Raw genomic sequence first — 23,717 nt, forward strand, 5'->3', positions numbered from 1 at the left:
TTGGCGCCTTTGATGCTGGTGCATCTCCCATGCCCGCGGGAAGCAGACCCAGGGCACCCATTGGTGCGGGGCAGCCACCTGTTTCCCCAGCATCCTGAGGCTGGTTGGCAGCATAGCGCAGGGAGGCGGGCTCCCCGGGACGCCCTTCAGCATATACGGGCACGCGCCTCGCGGGCTCCGGGCCGTGCCGTTTGGGACGGAACGCCCAGCCCTTCGGATTCCGGCAGAGGCACTCCAGTTTGGTTCATCCTTTCTGCTTGGAGACATTGCCTGTTTCCCTTGCAAACTGGGAAGCAGAAGTCAGCACATCCGTCCAGCGAGGGTGGGGTGGCCGGATCGCCCAGCGCGCGCCCTGAAGGTTCACCTGAACGGAAACCGAGGATGGAGCCCTGGTGGGGCCTTTTCTACCTCACGTTCCTGTGTTCTCTGATGCACGTCCGAGGTAAGGGAGGGTTTGCTCTGGGGAGAGCCGCGTGGGTGTGCATTTCTATCTGACTGCTTTAAAAAAAAAAAAAAACTCCGCCCCAAACCACTTCCACTCAGGAAATGGCTCGAAGGTGCCAGATAGTAGAAAAACCAAAAAACAGACCAAGTATGATGGCTTTGAGGGGAGCAAAAGGGGCCGGGTTCCAATTCGGGGTCTGGGAATTGGATCCAGAAGTGTAGGGTGTGGACTCAGTACTTAGACGCGCACTGTTTTTGTGGTCTGCTTTTGATCTCTGTGTGTCACACACGGAAAAAAGTGACCCGTGTTCCTGGGGCGTGTTGGGATTTTTCAATTCCTTGTTTTCGATTTAAAATAATCAGGGCTGCGTTTCTGGATGAGGACAATGGAACTGAGACCCAGCTTGGTTCTGTGGGACTGATCACCCAAGATTGGGTTTACTGGAAGGGCAGCCTCCGTTCAGGTGTTTAGACGTTTCTCACCAATGTCACCCCTCCTGTTGGCAAATGAAAAGCATCTGAATTGTTTACGCCCCAAACTTCAATACAGGTTCTTCTGGTGATGCCAGGATTTTGGTTTGTCGGGGAGCAGAGGTGGGGAGGGACCTAGTTTGGGAACTATAATTTACCCATGACGTGTAGGATTTAACCGCAATTGGATAAGCTCCTTTGGTCCTCATTTGAATTTTAGGAGGTGGAGGCCCAGGCAGGATTTAAGAGTGAGAAGTGTTGTAGGTTCGGAATTGAAAGGATTTCATTGGGCGGGCAGTCTTGTGACATTTCCTGTTTATCCTGTTTGAGGATGGTTGTTGAGGGGCAGATGGGGTTTTGTGAGACATCCTGGCACCCAGAGCCCAGGATCTTCCCCGAGACCCTTCCGGGAGTCCTTGCTGTCTGCACATCGTGCCCCCCGGCACGTGGGTCACGCAGAAACGCAGTCCAGGCGCTTCTGTTTGCAGGGAGACGTTAGTCCCTGAACTGACACCAGGGCTGAGAAGAGCAAGAGAGCAGAGCTCTGATTCTACACAGACCCGCCCAGAAGCCGAGCCAGCAAAACCTGTCTGAGCGTTTATTCCTGCTGCTGTGCACATGGTAGGAACTGTGGGTTCACCTGCGGGCTCAGGCAGCTCCGCCTCCTCCCAGGCACGGTCGGGTTGCTCCTTTGGGGATAATGGGATGTCAGATTCCTTCAGCGCATCACGTATGTGCTGGGGAAACGTGTTGTGGATTTAACCGCTGTTCTTCAGAAGAGAAAACAATGCAGGAGCCGGCCCTGGCTGACGTTAGCTGAGTGCTCCCGAGGATGCCCAGGTTACGTTCTTTTGATGAGGGCGTGACTTGCGACGGGCTCTGCGGGTGTTAATCGAGTTCATTCTCACACAGCCTTGGGCTGGGGCTGCCCGGCTTGGTGCACTTTTTCTTTCTTTCTTTTTAAATATGTTTCCTTTTCTGATCTAACACGGAACTTTTTTTTTTTCTTTTTAAAGATGGTATTATTTTATTTTATTTTTGGCCATGCCGCACGGCATGTGGGATCTTAGTTCCCTGACCAGGGATTGAACCCGTGTCCCCTGCATCCCTGCTTTGGAAGCGCAGAGTCTTAACCACTGGACTGCCAGGGGTGTCCCTTGATGCCCTTTTTTTTGATGCCCTCTTATAGATGGGTACACGGAGGCACAGAGGTGTTCCATCATTTGTCTGAGGTCCCATTGCTGGGAACATGCACAGGCAGGAGAGGTGCGAGGAGGGACGGGAAAGGTAGTGAGGTCTGGATCAGGGTGTGTCGGTGTGAAGATGTTGTGCAGCTGGCCCGAGTCCTGGGTAGCTTGTTAAATGCATGGACCACCCCTCACACCCCAAACCACCAGCAGCTGTCGGCGTGAGCGAGTTCACGGGGTCCCCAAGCACTTCCTGCAAGGCTGTCAAGCTGCTTGTTACCAAGGCTCCGGAAGAGCAGACTATCGCTATGGTGAACGTCACTTAACCGTTCTTAGAACGACTAAACTGTGTGTATAAAATAAAAGAAGAATTTGATTACAGTCCTGAGGCAGAGGGGTTTACAATTCGGTGGTGGCAGATTTCCAGTGTATTGAATTACCTTTCGCTATCAAACCTGGATGCACTTGAAGGACCATGAGACCAAGACAGGTCTTCGAAAAGCTGATAGAAGCAGAGATGGAAACTCCAGGGGCTGCTTGTCGTGTTTGGTTTGTTGAGAAAAAAATCTATCTATCTACCTACCTACCTATCTATCTACCTACCTATCTATCTTCTGTCTATGTATCTATCTATCAACTATGTAATATCTATCAACTATCTATCTACCTATCATCTATCTATCAACTATCTAACATCTATCAACTATCTATCATCTAGCTAGCTAGCTATAATACAGGTATAACTCTAGATTTTGTATATATATATATATACATATATATGTATTTCCTTATATTCCCTTTTTTCCTGTATATCTATTGTATCCTGGGTATACATTACCATTTTCCTGTATCTATATTATACAGTGGCTCTGAAATCCCCTTCTACATGTATTGTATCTTCTTCTCTTCTCAGACAAGACTAAACATGTGTGTGTGCTTAAACAGAGCTCCTTTTCTACCTACAGACTAAAAAAGTACCGGCATCCCTTGGTATTTGAGGGGGATTAGTTCCAGGACCCCCTGGGACACCAAAATCCATGGTTGCTCAAGTCCCTTCTATAAAATAATGTCATATTTGCATATAACCCACGCACTTCCTCCCGTAGACTTTATTATTTTTATTATTTTTAATTTTTATAAATTTATTTTATTTATTTAGTTTTGGCTGCGTTGGGTCTTCGTTGCTGCGTGCGGGCTTTTCCCTAGTTGAGGCGAGTGGGGGCTGCTCTTCATTGCGGTGCACGGGCTTCTCATTGCAGTGGCTTCTCTTCCTGCAGAGCACGGGCTGTAGGCGCGCAGGCTTCAGTAGTTGTGGCTCGAGGGCCCTAGAGCACAGGCTCCGTCGTTTGCGGCACGCAGGCTCTAGCTGAGGCGTGCGGGCTCGGTAGTTGCAGCGCGTGGGCTTAGCTGCCTCGCGGCACTGGGATCTTAGGTGCCAGGCCAGGGATCGAACCCACGTCCCCTGCATTGGAAGGCGGATTCTTTACCACTGGACCACCAGGGAAGTCCCCTGAAGTATATAGTATTTTTAAAAACAATGGAGCCAGAGTCAAAAGGGGCACCTTAAATTTGCCTGAAGGAAGTCGGGCTTTGTTCCCTGGGAGTCCTGCTTCAGCTGGGTGAAATCCCTCAAGGACAAGAACGTCCTACCCATTTATGGCGTGCAAAGTGGCTTAACCTGTGACCGCTGGTTCCGGAAGGACTGGCTTCAATTAACCCAGGCTTCAGATGAAGCCTGTAAATTCCTATGTAAAGGAATGGAAAGCAATTGTCTTGAAGGGCAGCCGTTCCCGACACTGGCCGGAATAATAAAATCTAAGATCCTGCCTGCCTGTGGGGGGTGGGATTCTTGTCCCCTGATGGACCCACTCCAAGGTAATTAAATTCAGCACCTATAAATGCTACTGCTAGCGGCTGTCATTGGTGACAGGGCTTTAGATAGTAATCAGTTTTCCCCCCTCTTCTCAGAGCTAGCCTGGGGCTGGTTTTCTCCTTCAGAGGGAATAATTCAGGGGTTAGTTAGTGGGAACTGGGACATGTGCCTCTATCGTGGTCGCCTCCGCTGTGGAGGCGTGGTGGGTTTTTTCTAGTGCGTGGTGTCCTCCTCAGCGCCGTGTCATGATTATTCCAACAGCTCTGCCCTTTGCAAAAATTCCCTTTGTCCTGTAGGCTTGTGGGTCTGAGAAGTTCAGGGAAGCAAACTCTGATACAAAGCATCTTAGAATCTTGATGGGGTAGAATCTGACTGGGGAGGGAGGGGATGGGTTACTAGAGACAGGGAGAGAATTCCTCCAAGTGCCACTCAGGTGATTTCGTCTCAAAATCCCTCCTAACTAGCTTTGTTTTTGGAGGGTAGGGGTTCTTGGGTATGGCGCTAAGACCTCCCGCCCGGCAGCATGAGTCCTTTTCAACGCCCATCTCCAGGACGTCAGCAATGGGTGACCAGCCTTATGATCGCAGACCCCACGCGGCTCCTTTCCCCTCGGGGTTTACAGAGCCCAGAACATGTGGGATCGATTAGCAACGGCCGAGCCAGCTAAACTAAGCAGATCAGAAACACGTCTTATGTTCCCGGCCCCGTCTTAGGCTCCGATTGAAAAAAAAAAGCTAGTGGAAGTAGTTGCCCTGGGGAGCTGCATGCCCCCTGCCCCCCAGCTCCACCGAGGTTGAACCTCTGAATCAGCAGCGTCCACCTGAGTGAGGTCCCTGGCAGGGCTGCACCCGGTGGGGCTACGATTTGAAGCACGTGGGGAGGGTCTGGGCTGCAGCCCCTCTGGGGCTAAACCACTGGCCTGCGGGACTGGATCGTCGCCAAGCCCAGGGTAGGGGAGCGCCTCATACTGGGTGCGGTCGCCGGCTCTGTGCCTGAGTCACGCCCGCGGGCCTCCCAGCAGCGCCACAGCTAGGGACAGCTTCCTCCACGACCTCTCCTCGTCAGAAGCATCTCCACACGGAAGGAGGCTGCTGAAAGAGAAGGGGACACAGAATGGGGTTAAGGCAGGGCGGAGGGACTTGGCTGTTCTCAGAGCCCCAGACGGCGCTCCCTGGCTTCCGGCCGTGAGAAGGCCAGCGGCAAGGCTACCACGTCCCCAGAGACGACCCAAGGCCCTTTTGGAAAACAGCCAGCTCCCGCCCAGCCCCGTTGGTTGTGCGATGGATTCGGGACAGGCCGGGAGGAGACAGATAACAGAGGCTTTGATCATCTCAGGTTGGAGGACACTGTGTAGGTGCTTCTTCACGGGACGCCTGGAACTCCTGGGAAGAGCCTGGTGAGAGTTACCTGTAAACTGCCAACTGGCGATGAGAATGCAAATTCTGGAGCTGCCCTGGTAGCTGAGGGGCACTGGGGGCCCTGCACCGGTATCTGTCCTTTCAAACTGGAGGGAGGGTCAGCCACAGCCCCACTGGCAGCCCTGGAAGGGATGTGTCTTCAGAGTCCCCAAGGCTGACCCTGATTCCTGTCACCCAGCCCCTGCACAATGACCCAGAGCAGAGAGTGGCCAGCTTGTCCCCAAAAGAGGACCTGGCAGAAGCTGGAGGGACAACAGACCCTGGCCAAAGAGAGGGGTGCTGAGGACAGATGCGGCACCTCCCTGTGTTAGAGACGGCTCTCCGGGGTTTGGCCTCTAAACGCACTGAGCCCCGGCTTCCAGTCCGGACCGTGAGGCTGCCGGCGGATGCCCTCTGACCTCAGCTCCTCTGCCGTCCAGTTTCGATTATATTGAATTGTATAATCTGTGGATTCTGTCTCAACAGAGCTCTTTTCAAAAGCTGTTTTTTATCAGCCAAAGATGAGATACAAGTTGGTCAGAAGCTCAGAGGTTTTCTGATTGGGCTTCCCTAGTTTTAGAGGCGGCGAAAGTGATGGGTGGGATGTGTGTGTGAAGAAGCCCTTAAACTGGCAGGAAAGGAAGACTCAGCTCGTTAAAAAGGTTTTGTGTGTTTTTTTGAGATAAAATTCACATGCATCAGAGTCACCCTGTGAACGCTTTGAAAGTGAATAGTGCAGACATTTTTGTTCAGCATGTTCACAATGTTGTGCGACCATCACCACCATCGAATGCCAGAATGTTCTTATCACCCCCATAAGGAGCCCCGTACCCGTGAGCAGTCGGTGCCAGTCCCCCCGACTCACTTGTTATCCACCCAAGTTTCTCCGAGTTGAGCTTGTAAGAAAACTGAAATCCAGCCTCCGCTTCTCTCCAGACCCTAGACTTCCTCATAGTATTTTTAGCAAGTCTGAAACTCGCACGCCAACAAAATATCTGGGCCCCTGAACACTGAGAGGGAGCCGGGGTTGAAATGTTTGGGAAATGCTTGCGGGGGTGTCATGGAGAGGCGAGGGCAGCGCGATTCTGGGCCTCAGTCCAAGATGCATTCTGTCTTAGCCATAAAGGAAGATATCCACAGTTCCAGCCACAGAGCCGCCACTGTACCGCATTTCCTGAAGGCATCCCCTGAGGTGTAAACTGGGGCCAGAGTGTCTCCCGGTGCGTAAACCACTATCTTCCACACAGCTCACGTGTCACCTCCTCCAGGCAGACCTCCAGGTCGGCTCACACAAGACGTGCAATTGCCCCCGCAGCCTTGTGGTCCCCGCTACACCCTGTCCCCACCTTTAGGGATATTCACGGGTCCCTCTCCCCTAAAGAACCAGGAAGCAGGGCTAGTGTCATGGAAGGTCCCGTCCCCATTGGGTGACGGTGTGCCTCGATCAGAGTCGCTGTTCGTAAATGTTTGCAGAATACACGGGTTCTTTGGCTTTCCAAGACGTCTGTGTGTTTTGCTCGAGGCAGCTGAGATTCTAGGAGCATCTCCCTCCTGTTTAAGACGGGGATACCAGGAACTTCCCTGGTGGTGCAGTGGTTAAGAATCTGCCTGCCAATGCAGGGGACACGGGTTCGAGCCCTGGTCCGGGAAGGTCCCACATGCCGCGGAACAACGAAGCCCGTGCGCCACAACTACTGAGCCTGCGCTCCAGAGCCCGCGAGACACAACTACTGAGCCCACGTGCCACAACTACTGAGCCCGCGTGCCTAGAGCCCATGCTCCGCAACAAGAGAAGCCACTGCAATGAGAAGCCCACGCACCGCAGCAAAGAGTAGCCCCCGCTCGCTGCAGCTAGAGAAAAGTCCGCACGCAAAAACAAAGACCCGGCACAGCCAAAAAAAATAATAAAAAAAAAAATTTTTTTTTCCTTTTTTTTTGCGGTACGTGGGCCTCTCACTGTTGTGGCCTCTCCCGTTGCAGAGCACAGGCTCTGGACACGCAGGCCCAGCAGCCATGGCTCACGGGCCCAGCCGCTCTGCGGCATGTGGGATCCCCCCGGACCGGGGCACGAACCCGTGTCCCCTGCATTGGCAGGCGGACTCTCAACCACTGCGCCACCAGGGAAGCCCCTAAAAACATTATTTTTAATTAAAAAAAAAGATGGGGATGCAATTGGCAGCAACATGGATGGATCTAGAAATGATCATACTAAGTGAAATAAGTCAGAGAAAGACAAATACCATACGGTATCACTTATACGTGGAATGTAAAAAATAATACAAATGAACTTATTTACACAACAGAAACAGACTCACAGACATAGCAAACAAACCTATGGTTACCAAAGGGGAAAGCGGTGGGGGGGGGGAGAATAAATTAGGAGTTTGGAATTAGCAGATGTCAACTATTGTATATAAAATAGATAATTAGCAAGGACCTAACTGTACAGCACAGGGAACTGCATTCAATATCTTGTAATAACCTGTAAGGGAAAAGAATCTGAAAACGTATATATATGTATAACTGAATCACTTTCGCGTACAGCAGAAACTAACACTATATTGTAGCTTAACTATACTTCAATAATAATAAAATAAAAAAGACGGGGTGCCGTCATCTTCCTTCGGAGGCGTCTTTGGTGAGGGGCGCAGCCTGCCAGGAGAGCCAAGATGTTGGCTTGACAAACACACCACAGGGGACGTGGAGAGAGGGGGGGGACTTTGGTCTTCCGCTGACCTCACGGTGGGTGCTGGGCTTGACCTTTGCACCAGGGGGGATGTCTGGGCAGGTGGGGCCAAGGGGGTGGAGACAGGTGTCAGGGGGCCCCGACGGTCCCATCGCGGTGTGACCTAGCGCCCTGTCTCCCCACAGGTCAAGGTGACTTTGATTTGGCCGACGCTCTCGATGACCCCGGTAAGTGCCTGTCTTCCTCTAGGAGATGCTGTGCTTCGCAGCCTGTGTCAGCTCTGTGCTGCCTCGGGGCTGGGGGTGGCGGGGATTCCGAATTCCAGGCAGTGAGAGCTCTGTTTTTCACCTAAGACACAAGCCCCGGGAGATGGACCTTCACATCCGGCCTTAGCTGTGGGGCTCGGTCTTCTGTCTTGGTAGGTCTGGGCTCCCCAAGCCAGGGGTCCGCGCATACCCTGGAGGGTTTTCCTTCTCTTAAATGTGGTTCACCTCTACTCGCGGGGCATCTACGACTTGGAAGACCCCCCCCCTACACCCCACCTGTGTGTGGCCGCTACTCTTGAGGTCAGCTGGACCTTCTTGCCAGCAGAAAGGCTGACTGTACATCTCCTGGGCCCGGGAGGAAGGTCTGGATTAAGGCCCACAGTCAAGCTGGGTGGCAGGAGCGTTCAGACCTGGGGGCTTGGGGAGGAAGGAAAGGTCGTGACCTGCAGGCACAGTGGGAAGACACATCAGTGCTTGTCTACTCGGAAAAATCAGCTTCTCCTGTCCTCAGGAGAACCCCCAGTCCCTGATCGCACATCAATTACGGTGGATTTTCCAAGAAGTAAAGAAAGGACGTGGTCACCAGACCCACTCAACTTAAAAAAGGATGACAACCAGGGCTTCCCTGATGGCGCAGTGGTTGAGAGTCCGCCTGCCGATGCAGGGGACAGGGGTTCGTGCCCTGGTCCGGGAAGACCCCACATGCCGCGGAGCGGCTGGGCCCGTGAGCCATGGCCGCTGGGCCTGCGTGTCCAGAGCCTGTGCTCTGCAACGGGAGAGGCCACAGCAGTGCGAGGCCCGCGTACCACACACAAAAAAAAGAAGCTTGAGAACGAGGGGACAGGGTGGCCTCCAATAGCGGCCTGTCACCACTTCTCCACTTATGAGCCGGGGAGCGACACTCAGCACTTCTGTACTCTCAAAGGAGCTGCTTTTTAAAATGAAAACACACCTTAGGAATCATAGAATTTTAACAATATTTCTTCTGTAGAGAATGGCATTTTGAAAGATATTCATTATCTAAGTTTTTACATTTCTGATATGTTAGAATTTTTACTACGTATTATTTTGTAATCAGAAAAATTGCAGACATGTAAGAAATAGAAAGAACAAAATAATGGAGGCAAGACCTGCTCCCTCCGCAGTTTTCCCCACTGACTGAGGCTTTTGCTAGTGGTAACCGTGACAGAGCAGATGTGAGATTCTTGTCAGAGCACCAGACAAGCGTAGTGATGCAGGTCAAAGCTGACACGCTGCTTCCCCCGTCTGACTGCAAGGGTGAAGGGCTCAGTCCTTCCCAGAGTGGACCGGCTGCGAGCTCAGGGTTATAGGAGGGCCAGTGGTTGCAGCCACACTGCGGGGCATTGGGAGGTACCGCCCCACATTCAGCCTGGGTGGTTGGCACAGGGTCTGGGATGGGTAAAGACGGAGCACGCCCAGGGTAGGGCACACGCAGCTGAGGACTGTGGTGCAGAATCATCGGAGGCGTTTTATCGATTCAAAAACGTCATCAACCTGTGAACTGGCAATTCCCCTCCTAGGAAGAAAGGGAAGGATTGAAAGGAGAGACTCAGACGCATACGTGTTTACAGCGGCGTAACTCATCATCGCCAGAAGGCAGAAGCCACCCACGTGTCCATGGACGGATGGATGGAGAAAGAGCCTGGGGTCCAGGCACACAGTGGAATGTGACTCAGCGATGAAAAGGCGTGAAGCTCTGACCCAGGCTACCGCGTGGATGGACCTTGAACCCACGATGCTCAGTGAGAGAGGGCTCTCTGCAGAGAGGAAGGACCCTGTCCACTGTGCACCCGGCAGTTCCAACCTCCCTCACCCTTGTCAGGGGCCACCCCTCGGAGCACCTTCTCCCAACCTCTTCCTCCTGCCCCTGTCTGCCCACCCACACTGCACCCCCCAGACTCACTGAGCCTGGCAGACAGGTACGCTGCACTTGATGCCCCGTCCATGAGTGCTGACCTCAGGGAACCGAAACCACCTGGGAAGCTGTGGACCACCGCGTTTACACACCCCCGGCAACAACAGGCACTCCGCAAACTTTCGTCACGTGAAGAAACACGTTCAAGAAAGTGAGAGAAGCATCGTCCTGGAACCGGGGGAAGCTTCTCTCCAGATCTGCCTTCAGCCGCCCTACCTCTGCTCCGCAGGCACGTTTGTGGGGCACCAGCTCTGCGCCCCCTGCCCTGGAGGCTCTTTGCTCAGTCGGTCCTCCTGCTGGCGTCCCAAATCTCGCTACCTCACCTCCTGCAAGGCTCAGATGAAACTTACTTCCTAAGGAGCTTAGCCGACCACCCCAGGAAAGCTTTGCTCCCCCAGCGGGACCTCTGCATAGCTCCCGTGGAGACTGGTGGGCGTGGGTTTTAAAGATGCTTTTGTTCTCCCCCCGCCCCGAATACAGAGTGGAATTTGTGTTCATATCATGTCTGTGTTAGCGCCTTGAAATTCTCATTGTTTATTAGGGCATTAACGATTCTTTCTTGGAGCTGCACGTAAATCCTCGAAGCATACTGAATGTATGTCCTCTCTGTCCACAGAGCCCACCAAGAAGCCGAGCTCAGGTGAGGGACTACCTGGCTGCACAGAAATGAGGCTGCGCCCCTGAGATGAGGTTTTGGAAGGTGTTTCTAGGGACGTGGAGTGTGTGAAAGAGGGGCAGGTGTTTAAAGCAAAGCCTAGTCCTTGGGGAACTAGAAATCAAAATCACAGTGAGACATCATTCCTACTAGGACTGCTAGAATCAAAATATGGCGATACCAAGTGTCGCTGAGGGTGTGGAGACATTGGAGCCTTCGTGCGTTGCTGGTGGGGATAGACAACGGTGCAGCCTCAGCGGAAAACAGTCTGGCAGCTGCTCAGAAAGCTACGTATAGAATTTCCCTATGACGCAACAGTTCTACTCCTGGGTATAGACCCAAATGAACTGAAAACAAGGATTTCAACAGAAACACGCACACTTAGGTTGATCGTGTATAATTCCTACGTTAGTCCAGGAGAGAAAAATTGAGAATAAAGTTGATGAAAAGAAGGATAAAGTTGATTGAATGAAGAACAAACTTGATTAACTAAATAGAGACAAATGAAGAATCAGCTTGATTAAATGGAGAATAAAATAAATTTGATTGAATGAAGAATAAAGCAAACTTGATTAACTAAGTAGAGGTCCAGAAATTTGAAAAAAGAAAAGAAAGGAAAAAAAATAAAATAGTAGGAATAACGTAACGTTAATTACTGTAGATGTAAAATGATTTAATGACTGTTAAAAGACAGGGCTTAAAGCACTTTTAAGTCGGTTATATGCTGTTAAACAAAGTGAAAGTAAATGTTTGCCTGAAGAGCTGGAGGCAGATACCGGAGGGAAGTGGCATCACATAGCAAATGTCGCACAAAATAATCTTCAAGGCATGAACAGTTTTTTGGGTTTTTTGGTTGTTTTTTTTTTTGCGTACAATGTAAAGGCTAAACAGTTCCTTTTGTAACTGTGTGTATGCAGTTTTTTCTTTAAGTTCTACGTTCCGAGGTTTTCCTTCTAGCGGCTGAATGATTTTTAGCGGCTCGATGGTGATCTGTGAGCAGCAACTGTGAATCAAATACAAGATCTAGTTCTTATTTTATAGGCTGCTACTGACGGAAGGACATGCTCCTCTTCTAAACATGCAGTGTTGTCTTCCCCACAGATATCTACCCAAAGCCCACGCCTCCCCACCAGCCACAGCCCGGAAATCCCGACAACAGTGGAAGTAAGAAAGTTCGTTCATTTCAAAGCAAGTTTGATGAAAGGTGCCTCTTTTTTTTTTTTCCTTTTAACTATGAGTTTTCATCTGACTGCTTCTGAAGTAAGAACCAAGTCAGCTTTTATGGGGGCGGGGGGGGGAGCAGTTTGCATCATTTTATTTCCTCGTTGCTCAGACACTTGGAGAATACTGAGCATTTGGGGACGTCGTGCATTACTGTGCTGCAATTTTAATCAGGCTGGAGGACGAGTCTTCTTCTAGCTGTTTCCGTGGTTCCTAATAAGTTCCCTTGCACTGTGCGTTTTAGGTCATTTATCTTCAGTTTCTCCTTTGTTTTAAAAGCTTGGCAGACACTGCGCCTATAGATCACTTGAAAAAAAAGGGGGGGGGCCGGGAGGGGGGTAATATTAGCCAATAGCCCATAAAGTCCTCAGCAATTCAAAAACCCTAAAGACCTAAAAGCTGACCAGGCAGAGGTGACCAGTGACACTGGCCAAGTTGAGAGCTTGCGGAAGCTTCCTGGAAGCTTGGTGTGGCCTTGGGATGGGTGGAAATTCATCTCCTCGGCGGTGGTGATGGCCATGGTGAGGGAGATGTCATGAAAAGTAAGACGTAAGGTTCTACGAAGGTGTTACCTAATTGCAAAGCAGCCCAGGCCACTAACTGCGTTCGTTAATGGACGCTTACGTCACTACTTTGTCATCTTTGATACCGAAACTTGGCTTCTGTACAGCGGTGCCAAATTGAATCTCAGAGACAGAGTTTCAGGTGAAGTAGAAAAGAATAGCTTCGTTGCTTTGCCCGGCAAAGGGGGACACAGCGGGCTGCTGCCCTCATAACTGTGTCCCTGGGCTTCCCTGGTGGCGCACTGGTTGAGAGTCTGCCTGCCGGTGCAGGGGACGCGGGTTCGTGCCCCGGTCCGGGAGGATCCCACATGCCGCAGAGCGGCTGGGCCCGTGAGCCATGGCCGCTGGGCCTGCGCGTCCGGAGCCTGTGCTCCGCAACGGGAGAGGCCACGACAGTGAGAGGCCCGTGTACCGCAAAAAAGAAAAAAAAAGTGTCCCTACCTGGGGTGGGATTCGGTGAGGAGTTTTATAGCAATGGTTCAAAGGGTGGGGCTGCTGAGAAGGACCAGGGTGCCTGCAGGGCCTGCACTCCTTCAGTCTAGACGGCACCTGGGCTCAGGTGCTCTCCTGATGGGCTTCTGTGCTTCTCAGAGGTTATCAAACTGTGGCCTTCTCTTTGGAATGAAGAATGTCTTATCAAATAGTTAACATCGTCCATTTGTTGGGGTTTTCAGTATCTGACAAACAGTACGGTCACGTGTATCCCTTGAGGGGAAACCAGGACCTGCCCCCAGGCTGCACTATTGTGTCTTCACTGCTCCTCCCTTGTCTCTGCATCCCCTCCCTTCCCTGATTGGCAACTGTGAATCTGCCCTGTTGGAACTCAGGGAAGGTCGTGGGGGCTGAAGGAAGCCTATTTCCTGTAATCAAGAAACGGGGGACACAGGAAGGCTTTTGTGCCCAGGAGCTCCACAGGGCCCTGCTAGGTTTCATCCCCTTTCGTTTTTTTTTTCCCCTCCAATTTTAACATCCCAGCTCCATCGATTCCTTTCCTGTAAAAATCCCTCCCAGCCTTTTCAACAAACTATTGTCCAGTGGAGCGCTGTTGTTCTACAAGGTGCCATGGAAATCCCTCCTGGGGAGCGTTTCTTGCTACAGGCTATTTGGGGATCTCGGGTTAAACGTATTCCCATGGGCTTCCCTCCTACGGGGTCCAGAGAATGTTGGATGCTGGCCATCCTGTAAGATGAGTCACCCGGACCAGGGTGACTCACCCACCCCAGGGCGTGGGTAGCAAGCCTCATGCTTGGGAGGGGTCCCTGTGTGACTCAGGGTTCCAGCAGCTGACACATTCCAAATGAGAGGAAGGTTGCTTTCTGGCCTTTGTTTTCAAGCTCTGCTAAAACCCAGTGGGGAGATGCCTTTACAATGGTACCCCCAGATAACGAATTTATATTTGATACGAGTTATATGGCTTTTGGTATCAGCCTGACTGTCCCTTAGAAGCTAGTTCTGCTGATGGTTTATTGTGTATTGGGGAACACGTCTCGATTAAGGGGTTTTGGAACGCTGATGAGACTCAGTGAGTATACTTTCTGCCTGACCCGTTTGGAACGATTCATAATGAAATGATAAAACGTGTAGAAACAGGGACGCAGCAAACGCAACGCAGACAGCAAACGAAGAGGGGAAAGAACTTGATTAGAACTTAAGTGTGGAAACAGCAACACAGGAGTAGACGCTCTCCTTAAATTTCACGCTTGCCCTCTGGCTCACCCAGGTCCTGTGTGTGTCTCTTGAGAAGAAAGGTGAGTCATTGAAGGCAGTGGTGAGCAGTCCCTTGAATACAGGGTGTTCTGGAACATTCTGCTGTGCAAGAAAGGCTCTGCAGGTGGAATGGGAGATCCTGGCAGAGACAGCGTTTTGTGCCAAGGCTCTGGGGCAGGAAGCTTGGGCGAAGTTTGAAGGGCAGATTAAGGGCATTTGTGACAAAAGTTAAGATTAACTCCAGTGAGGGAACGTACACACGCACAGCAGGAAGGGTAACACGTCATCAAAAACGTGAGATGCTTCTGTCCTAGTATTGATGACGGGCTTTTGCAAACAACGTGACGTTTGCGATAACGCTAAACATCGGAACATTCACGGGGCAGCGTCTGCCAGATTCTTTTCAGGAATCCGTGAACTTCTTGCTTTCAGAACCAAAGGAGGAGGTTCTGGGCGCCAAGGTCAACACGGTGTTTAAAGCTTTGGAGGTGTTGAGTACCAGAGGCTCTGTGAAGGCGATAAACAGCAAATATAAACAAGCCGGAATGTCATGTTGTATTTCGGCCTTCTGTATTGTGTGAACGGTTCGTTGCGGGAAGATGTCATTCTTTTCCTAACATCACCTTGGTGTTTTCCAACAGATATCTATCCAAGGCCAAAGCCACTGCCACGTCCCCAGCCTGGCAGCTCTGACAACGGTGCAGGTGAGTCCGGAGTACTGAGACACCTTCTGGAAGCATTGGGAGGGATGCAATGGACCATCTTGGAATTCTGTCCTCGGGCGCGTTTGAAATACGCAGAGGTTCTTTAACAAGGAGTCCACCTGCTGTTACCAATCTCTCTGTTGACGGAGGATGCGTTTTGTTTTGTTTTGTTTGGGGCTGAAAGAATGCAACGCGCCCCAAAGACATCTCACGTCACTATGGAGGAAGGGGATTCTCTGTGTCCTTGCTTGCCCTGTTTTGGGTGTTCCGTTGAGTTTTGCTTCCCTTGTCAAGAGCCGTTTGGGGCCACGTGGCCTGAGTTCCCACCATAGATCGAGTGACGTGTTGGGAATCCAGGCACCTGGGGGAGGACCGCTCGGGAAGGGATGCTGGCTCATGGTGGTGGGAGAATCGCAAGAATTCCACGGCTTGGCCAGACACGTGTGCCGACGGGTGGGTGCTGGGCAAAGCCCAGCTCTACGGGACCCTCATTTCCAGCTGGTTGGGCGATGGGGAGTTCCCCCATTTCCGATTCTCTTGAGATATTATTCGAACGTTGAATTCCTAGGGTGCAAAACACCGTTGCTTACGCCCAGCCAGACAGCCTTCAGAGAGGTCCAAGCATCCTTTCTCCCCTGCAGGTTTCAGCTTGGGGGGGGGGGGCATGTCTGTCTCCAAGACCTGACCTCTAGATCCTAAACTGTGATCCTTTCTCTGCAGCCCTTTGAGCTGCAGCAGGAGAGCATGTTATACTTTGTAATGTGCCATGCCATGCAATTGTGGTTAATTTATTTCCTTGAGTTAGAATGAGAAGTACACACACACACACACACACACACGCACGCACACACGCACGCACACACGCACGCACGCACGCACGCAGGGATTTTTGCCTTTCCTCCACTGATGCATCCCCAGAGCCAGAAGCCAGACATGGCACACAGTAGGTCCTGTAAAGATCAGTTGCATGACGGCGACGGAGAGCTCACCCCTGAACCCCTTCATCAGGACACACATACCCTCCACTGTGTGGTTGACTTGAAAGGTCTAACGGCCCCGCCTCCAAAAGCCTGTGCTCTTTGACTGACAGCGTCCAGCAGGATGTTCCTAAGGGGTTCTCAAAGCTGTTCTCTGTTCCAAGATGTTTCAGGAGACACCCTTTTATCATTATTATTATTATTAATTATTATTGGCCGCGCGATCTCATGGAAAATTGTATCCGAGCCAGATTATTGGGTGATCACCCAGGTAGAGCATCTCAGAAAAGTCTGAGAGCTCTTCCGCCCCGTTTGGAAGTCAAGGCCCACTTCTGTAAGTTTTTTGAGACAGAGGGCTGGACCTCGCAGCGTGTACTAGTGACAGGTTACGCAATCTAAGCGTCACTGTGGCCCCTTACAAGATGGAGAAGGAAGCTTACCTTGTTAGGAGCCGTCTTGCTGGCGCTGGGAGAATGCTGCCGTTTAAGGTTGAGCAGATCTTCCTGCCGATGGGGGAGGTCCGACCAACGCCTAAGGCAGGTACAGATGCACAGCGAGGGGTGGAGAGAGGAGGCCAAAGGGAAGAGAAAATTTCTTAGGTTTAAATGTTTCTTGCGCTGCCATGAAACCTGAATTTTATTTCACATAAAGGACATGATAAACGACACAGATGAACGGGCAGATGAAGAGACACAGGGCGAGGGGGGTCCCAAGTTAGGAGCTTCTGGAATTGGGGTGCCCTGCCTTCCACCGTGTAGATAAATTCACTCACTCGGAAGCTCTCCAAACCCCGTCTCCTGGGCTTTTGCAGAGGCTCTGTCACGTGAGCCTGATGGACTCCTTGGCCACAGGACGGGGTGAGGCTGAAAGCCCCCACCCTCCCATCGCTGGTCGGTTGCCCTGTTTCCAAAAGTCACCTCATTCACATAAACTCAGGTGTGGTTCTGAATAACAAAAGACACCTTTATCTCTTTTGTCACTTCACAAAAGACCCCTTTATCATTCCTATCATTTAGGAAATTCCAAGGGGCTCTGTGTTTGGATTAGGGAGGAAAACCAAATACGTATATTTCTGATGAAAATCACAGTGTCCTGTCTGCAACCTCTTTATAAATCTTGCTTGAGGCTAGGGGTGGAAGTAGCAGGTTGGGGTCCAGGCCCGGCCCGGTGAGAGCCACGCCCCCTCCACCTCCACTGGTCCCGCTCCCCCCCTAGCTGTAACGCCTGCATCTCCCCTTCCTAGATCTGTCTGTCCCCACCTGCCCGCTGGGAGGCCAGCTCCGTGAGAGCAGAGGTTTGGTCTGCTCTGCTCGTGGCCATGTCCCTATCAATTTCATGGCGCTGGCAGCAGAAGGCAGCCCGACCAGCTCTTCCGAATAAATGAATGACCGTATGCTTGTCCCCTTCTAGGTGGAGACGGCTCCCCCTCGTACGGCAACCCACAAGGTAACACACAGGGGCGGGGCAGCCCACCTTTCCAGGAGCGAGCTCTCCACATCACTGTGGGATGAAGTGGGGTAGACGTGTAATGATTTCAACCTGAGGGTGTTCAGGGAGCACCTACTGTTCCCATGCTCGTCTGGAAGCTCCTGAACACACATGTCTGTCCTTCAAGGAGGGGTCCATCCTGTGGGGGTCAGAGAAGGAGGGCGAGGACGGTCCTCAGGCTGCAAGATGCCTCGGAGCTCCGAGAGCAGGGCTGGGGTTCGTGGACCTGCCACTGGGCCACCAATGGCGTCCCTTTCATTGACCACTACTGACCGGTGGCCAACATGGAGAGGAGAGGGGAAGTCATGGCATTCAGCCTTGGAGAGCCCCAGAGGGCACTGCCAGCCCCATCACAGGTCCAGAAATGGGGGCTGGAGTCCGGATGGTGGGCTTTTGTTGTGTGTCCCTGGGAGGATGCGGTCCAATCTCTTGGTCATCTGGCATTTGGGTGGAGGGTGACAGTGAATCTGCCCAGCTGACCCCAAGGCTTTGGGAAGAAGAAAGGTGTTGAGGTGTCTCTCCAACCTTCAGACCCCATCCCCATGCGGAGTCTCAGTGCTGCTCTTTGCTGGGTGTAGGGACCTTCTGGGGAGGTCCGTGGATGCGTCTCTCCTTGTGGGCAGGAGGTGGGGCAGGAGGGGTGCATCTCAGGGCAAGAATCCAGGTCTGACACGTGGTTTGACGGGGTCCACGGCAGGACAGAGGGACTCATCCTAGCCTGGGGCAGAATGGAGGTGGGTAAGGATGCTCCTGGAGGGGACCATCTCCAAGGCCGGGTCTAAAGGATGGGTGGGAGGCAGCCAGGACAGGAGAGGTAGGTGCTGTGCTAGGTCGGGCTGGGTACACCCCCGGGAACAACTGTAGTGTATGGGGTCAGGGTGTGGAGTGTGATGGGCAGGGGGCAACACTTGTGACTGGCCAGGCGACCCCATGGGCACATCTGCACTTTCTACATGCTCCATGGGAAAAAGCCTGCCCCTGTTTATACCTATGAGACGCATGGATCAGAGGGCCAGTGATGGTCAGGGAGATCAGTGTTAAGACCCACTTAGTTCCCAGACTAAAGAGGATGTTGTAGAGACAGTGGACATGGGGATAAGAGGTCAGCCTGGAGGACCATTTGGTAGTCACCATTGATATCACGTGGTTGATTTGTATGGGATGGCAGAGAGGAAAGAGGTGTATCAGTTAGCGGTGCTATGTAACAAAAGAGCCCCAAACATAGTGATTTTAAACAACCACCATTGATTATGATTATGTGAGTCGCAATTGGGCTAAAACCAGCCCACATCCATCCAAGAGGCCAGGCCAGGCTGGGCCACAAGGCAGCCAGACACGGTACCAGAGAATAAAGAGAAGCATCACAGCTTCACGTCTGCCGGTTCTACTGGCTGAAGACCCAATTCCGAGGATGATGACCTGGACCCCCCCCCACCTCCCATGCCACCAAGTCACATGGTAGAGGGTGTGCATGGGAGGTGGGGAGCCCTGGAGAGCGGGGTCCAGCAGGGGACAGGGTGAGGCAGCAGCACAAGGGAGGGATAGATCCCTGGGCGCCGTGGTAACGCTCTTCCAAGCATCACGGGAGCCACATCCACGGCATGGCCACTCATCTGTCCCCTACGACACGCCGGGCACTTGCCTGGATCTGATGTAGGACATGGGTGGTTATTTTAGATGGAAGCAACGATTTGTTCTTCTGGGGAAGTGTTGATTTTTGTCCCATCACGCTTCCATACCTTGGATTTTGTGCAGGAATACCTAAGCTTCCCTTAAAGCATTGATGTTTGCTCTGTGGTTGTGTTCAGAGCCCCAGCGTGATTTGAGGGTCGGGCTATCAGGCACTTTTTGGTTAAAAAAAATTTTTTTGCATGAGTAAGCATTCTATGTCCCCAAAGCTACAGATTCATCCAAATTCACAAATACATGAAAAAACATATCAAGCCGGTCTTCTGCGCAAAACTGTTGGGTGCCCCAGTCCGGTAAGACTGGTTGGTAAGCTCTCCTGAAAACAGAATCACTTCCTCGGGCTTCTTGTGTGAATAGGAGGGTGGGGAGGGCCGGGGATGCGATTGCAGAGTTATTTACAACCAGCGGAGTTCCGTTTTTCACAGACCATCTTACTTTTCTGGGTTCCCGCAGGCAACAGGATAGCAAAAATCGTGTCTCCTATCCTGTGCGGGGTGCTGGTGACCGTGGTGGGGGCAACGGCCCGCTATTTCCAGTACAACAGGAGGTGGAATTGTTGCAGGACGAATGGCAAGTTTCCCTCCCAATTTTATCTTCCCTAAGTGTAAAGCCTGATAAGTATATGAATAAATGTAACAAAACAGAAGCAGACTCACAGATACAGAGAACAAACTAGCGGGTCCCAGTGGGGAGAGGGAAGGGGGGAGGGGCAAGATGGGGCAAAGAGATTAAGAGATACAAACTGCTGTGTATAGAATAAATAAGCAACAAGGATATGTTGTACAGCATAGGGAATAGAGGCAATATTTTATAATAACTTTAATGGAATACAATCTATAAAAATGTTGAGTCGCTCTGTTGCATGCATGAAACGAATATAATATTATACATCGACTATATTTCACTTACAAAATTACTTTAATAAAATAACAACCGGGGGCTTCCTGGTGGCGCAGTGGTTGAGAGTCCGCCTGCCGATGCAGGGGACGTGGGTTCGTGCCCCGGTCCGGGAAGATCCCACATGCCGCGGAGCGGCTGGGCCCGTGAGCCATGGCCGCTGAGCCTGCGCGTCCGGAGCCTGTGCTCCGCAACGGGAGGGGCCACAGCAGTGAGAGGCCCGCGTACCGCAAAAAAAATAAATAAATAACAACCAAAACAACTTAGGTCCAATAGACACACTGACACATCTTCCCACGAATCATCTGTATCTAGGAAATTTGTTCTTAAGATGAAAAATGTTTCATTTTATTTAGAATTTATTACTTTTCAAAAAGTCCTTGAAGTAGTTTTGTTTTGTTTTTTTAACATAGGCCTTTAGAGCTGATTTGAAACCACACCTAAATGATGGCTTTTAAGATCTCTTCTTGTTATACATTTTTTTTAATTGAAGTATATTTGCTGTACAATATTATATGTTACAGGTGTACAATATAGTGTTTCACAAGTTTTAAGAGTTATACTCCATTTACAGGTATTACGGAATATTGGCTATATTATGTTATAAAATTCTTTGACAGATATACGTTACTTAATTTAACTTAGGTAATGAAAGGCTAAATCCTTTTGAATACAATCTATCAAAAAAGTTCATGCAAAATACGTACTTTGATTTCGTGAGTAAAAGGTTTTGTGTCTGCTTTTGTTTAACAAGGCAATGTGTTTAAAAATATTGCAAATAGGGGCTACCCTGGTGGCGCAGTGGTTGAGAGTCTGCCTGCCGATGCAGGGGACACGGGTTCGTGCCCCGGTCCGGGAAGATCCCACATGCCGCGGAGCGGCTGGGCCCGTGAGCCATGGCCGCTGCGCCTGTGTGTCCGGAGCCTGTGCTCCGCAACAGGAGAGACCACACAGTGAGAGGCCCACGTACCGCAAAAAAAAAAAAAATATTGCAAATAGAGTTGAAAGCAGTCACCCGCGATGTGTTCAAGTGTCACACTCAATAAGTGATAACATATTTTGAATTAAGAAATACTTTCTGGGGTCCTTCGCTGGTAGTGTTATTTCTGATGCAGTCCAGTGTAGACCCCCTTGCATAATGAAGGGATGTTAAAGCTGGGCCTTTATTACGGACCCACGGGGGACTTGAGAGATGCTTTTGAAAAGGTTTTCTCATCTGTAAGATTTGGTTTCACTGCCACAGACCTTACATAAGTAACTTGCTTTTGTTTTCCGTGAACTTTCAATCACAAGGGAGTCGGCAAAGATATTTGGGTGGAGTCTGCAGTGTTTGGACCCTTCTCCCAAAAGAAAACCACAGAAGGGCTAAATTGCAAACCTTTCTGTCGAAAGGTGCATAGACCCCAGGGAAATGGGTTGGGGCCAGGGCTGGGGGCGTGCTGGGACTTTCTGCTTCACCTTTGGGTCCAGGCTTCCGGGTTTGAAGAGTTACACGCCCAAGGACGGGTGGGTAGCCGTCCTTGGGAGCAGAGATCCTGTCTGCTGAATCGTGAAAACCCTAAAGACATCGCTAAAGGGAAGATGGGCGGGGGTGGGTGGAGAGGGGAATGCTTTATTGCAGAAACAGCAGCTCAGATGTTAACTCGGGGTCTCCCAAGGTTTGGTCCTGAGACCAACCGTGTCTGAATCTGTCTGTGTTTTGCCAGGGGGCCTCCACCTCCAGGAAGGAAGCTATGAAACAAGCGCCTATTCCAGGAGTATTTTTTTAAGGATTTGGGCGAATTCAAAATCCCAAAACCTACCCTTGGCCTCCCTCTGCTGGTGGGTCGGTGGTACTGAGCAATCCCCTGGCCGGGGCGAGCCTTGGTGTACATAACCCCGGACCCGGAAAGTTTGCGGGGCGGGTGGGGAAACAGATTATGAAGAACAACGTTACTTTCCGGGCAACATGCCTTATCATTACAGAGACACTGTGCATTAATTTCGCTTGCATCTTCGGCCAAACTCTGTAAGCACTTGTGACCCCGGGAGCTCAGGGCTGAAAATGGGCAAGGAAAATGAGGCATCATCTCAGGCGCAAACGTAAGGGGGTGGAGGGAGCCCCAACGAGCGAAGTCACCAAGATCAATACTATTTTAGTGCCATATTTTTTTTTAAAAATAACAAAATGGCAAGCTACAGCCTGCTGGCTTGCTGCCTGTTTATGTCAGTAAAGTTCTACTGCAGCGAGAGGCAAGAGAGGCAAGACTGGAGCCCACGTTCATTTCACGTTTTGATACTATGCTCACGGTGGGCTTTTCTGGGCTTTCATTATGATTTTTTTTAAAAAAAACACTGCATTCAAGTATTACGACATATCCTGGGTTTTTTGGCACCTGCTACAACTTCACGGCCACTCGCCTCCCCCTATTTGAATTTCTGCAGCAGGGGCAGCTTTTGTTCTTTTTGGTTCATACCCTTCCCGTCTATCTGAGGCGAAAGCCCCTTTTGGTTAAAGCAGTGTCCTGTCTTGAAGCTCTCTCCTGCCTTTTTCGGGACTGGATAAAATACACGTCCAGCTGATTTACTTTGCTGTACAGCAGAGACTAATACAACATATTATAAAGCAAGTACACTCCAAAAAAAAAATTCTGTCTGCTTCCTCAATTATCGTTTAATGATAACTTCACCAGGTCCACGAAGGGACCGAACTTGGCTGCGGTTCTGTGAAAGTTAGCGAGCTCAGAGAGTCAAGACATGCTGTGACATCATTCGGGCACCCCTCCCACAGTGTGCAGGACCGATCCTTGCTGGGTGCAAAACCCGTAAACCGTCTAAGAAATATGGCAGCTTGACCTTCCCTCTGTGGTCCGGTGTTGATGCCCACCATGTGGCCAGGGAATGCCCACTCTCTCCCGAAGGATGGCGGGCTCGTACGTTGGCCAGCTCTGCAGGGGTTAGGAGCAACGCACGACCTGTGCGTCTGTGTGCAGCCCAGTCCTGGAGCTTGTGTGTCTTGTAGGGGCAGTGATGGGGATGGGGGCCTCTACCATGGCGACAGAGGTCCATGCGCTCAAGGGGACCGTGTGAGCCTCACACTTTGCCTTTATTTCGTCAGATGGACGTAATAGTCACTCCCCGTTTAGAGGTTATGAAGACTAATTCGGCCGCATCCCCCAAAGGGGTTTCTACAACTAGGAGTGGTCACCCAAAAGACAGAGTTACTCGATTCACTTAACATGTTCTAAACCCTGAACAGATAGAAAGCAGCAGAAAAGATAACAGGGCTTTGAGAGCAATCTGTAGAGGTTTTTTTCTTTTTTTCCTGGCGATGACATCTTGCATCCAATCTTTCCTTACAGAACCAGAAAACATCTGAGGCCTTCAAAATCCACCCTTTGCTTTGAGATAAAGGCTCCACCCAGACAAGAACCACCCTCATCACTCCCGTGCCACGTTCCTTTCCTTCTCAGCTTAAGCAGCTGCCCTGAAGGGTTTTCCCTCCTGTTTGCAATAGACGTGCTACCTAACCAAGAATGCCTAATTCCTCAGACACATCGATCATCATAAGGTAGAC

At 51.0% G+C, this 23,717-nt stretch overlaps 1 protein-coding gene across 1 annotated transcript; it reads left to right on the plus strand.

The window, feature by feature from the left end:
* Window positions 1-381: 381 nt before the first annotated feature.
* Window positions 382-23,230, plus strand: XG (Xg glycoprotein (Xg blood group); the record flags this gene model as incomplete). The annotated part of the gene is made up of 8 exons (XM_079910323.1): window positions 382-442; window positions 8,244-8,285; window positions 10,877-10,900; window positions 12,017-12,079; window positions 15,048-15,110; window positions 17,498-17,533; window positions 19,718-19,834; window positions 23,163-23,230. 8 exons carry the CDS (start codon window positions 382-384, stop codon window positions 23,228-23,230), a joined length of 474 nt encoding a protein of 157 aa, XP_079766449.1.
* Window positions 23,231-23,717: the final 487 nt, after the last annotated feature.

The sequence above is a fragment of the Stenella coeruleoalba genome (assembly GCF_951394435.1).
Source record: "Stenella coeruleoalba genome assembly, chromosome: X".
In the NCBI taxonomy this organism is placed as follows: domain Eukaryota; kingdom Metazoa; phylum Chordata; class Mammalia; order Artiodactyla; family Delphinidae; genus Stenella; species Stenella coeruleoalba.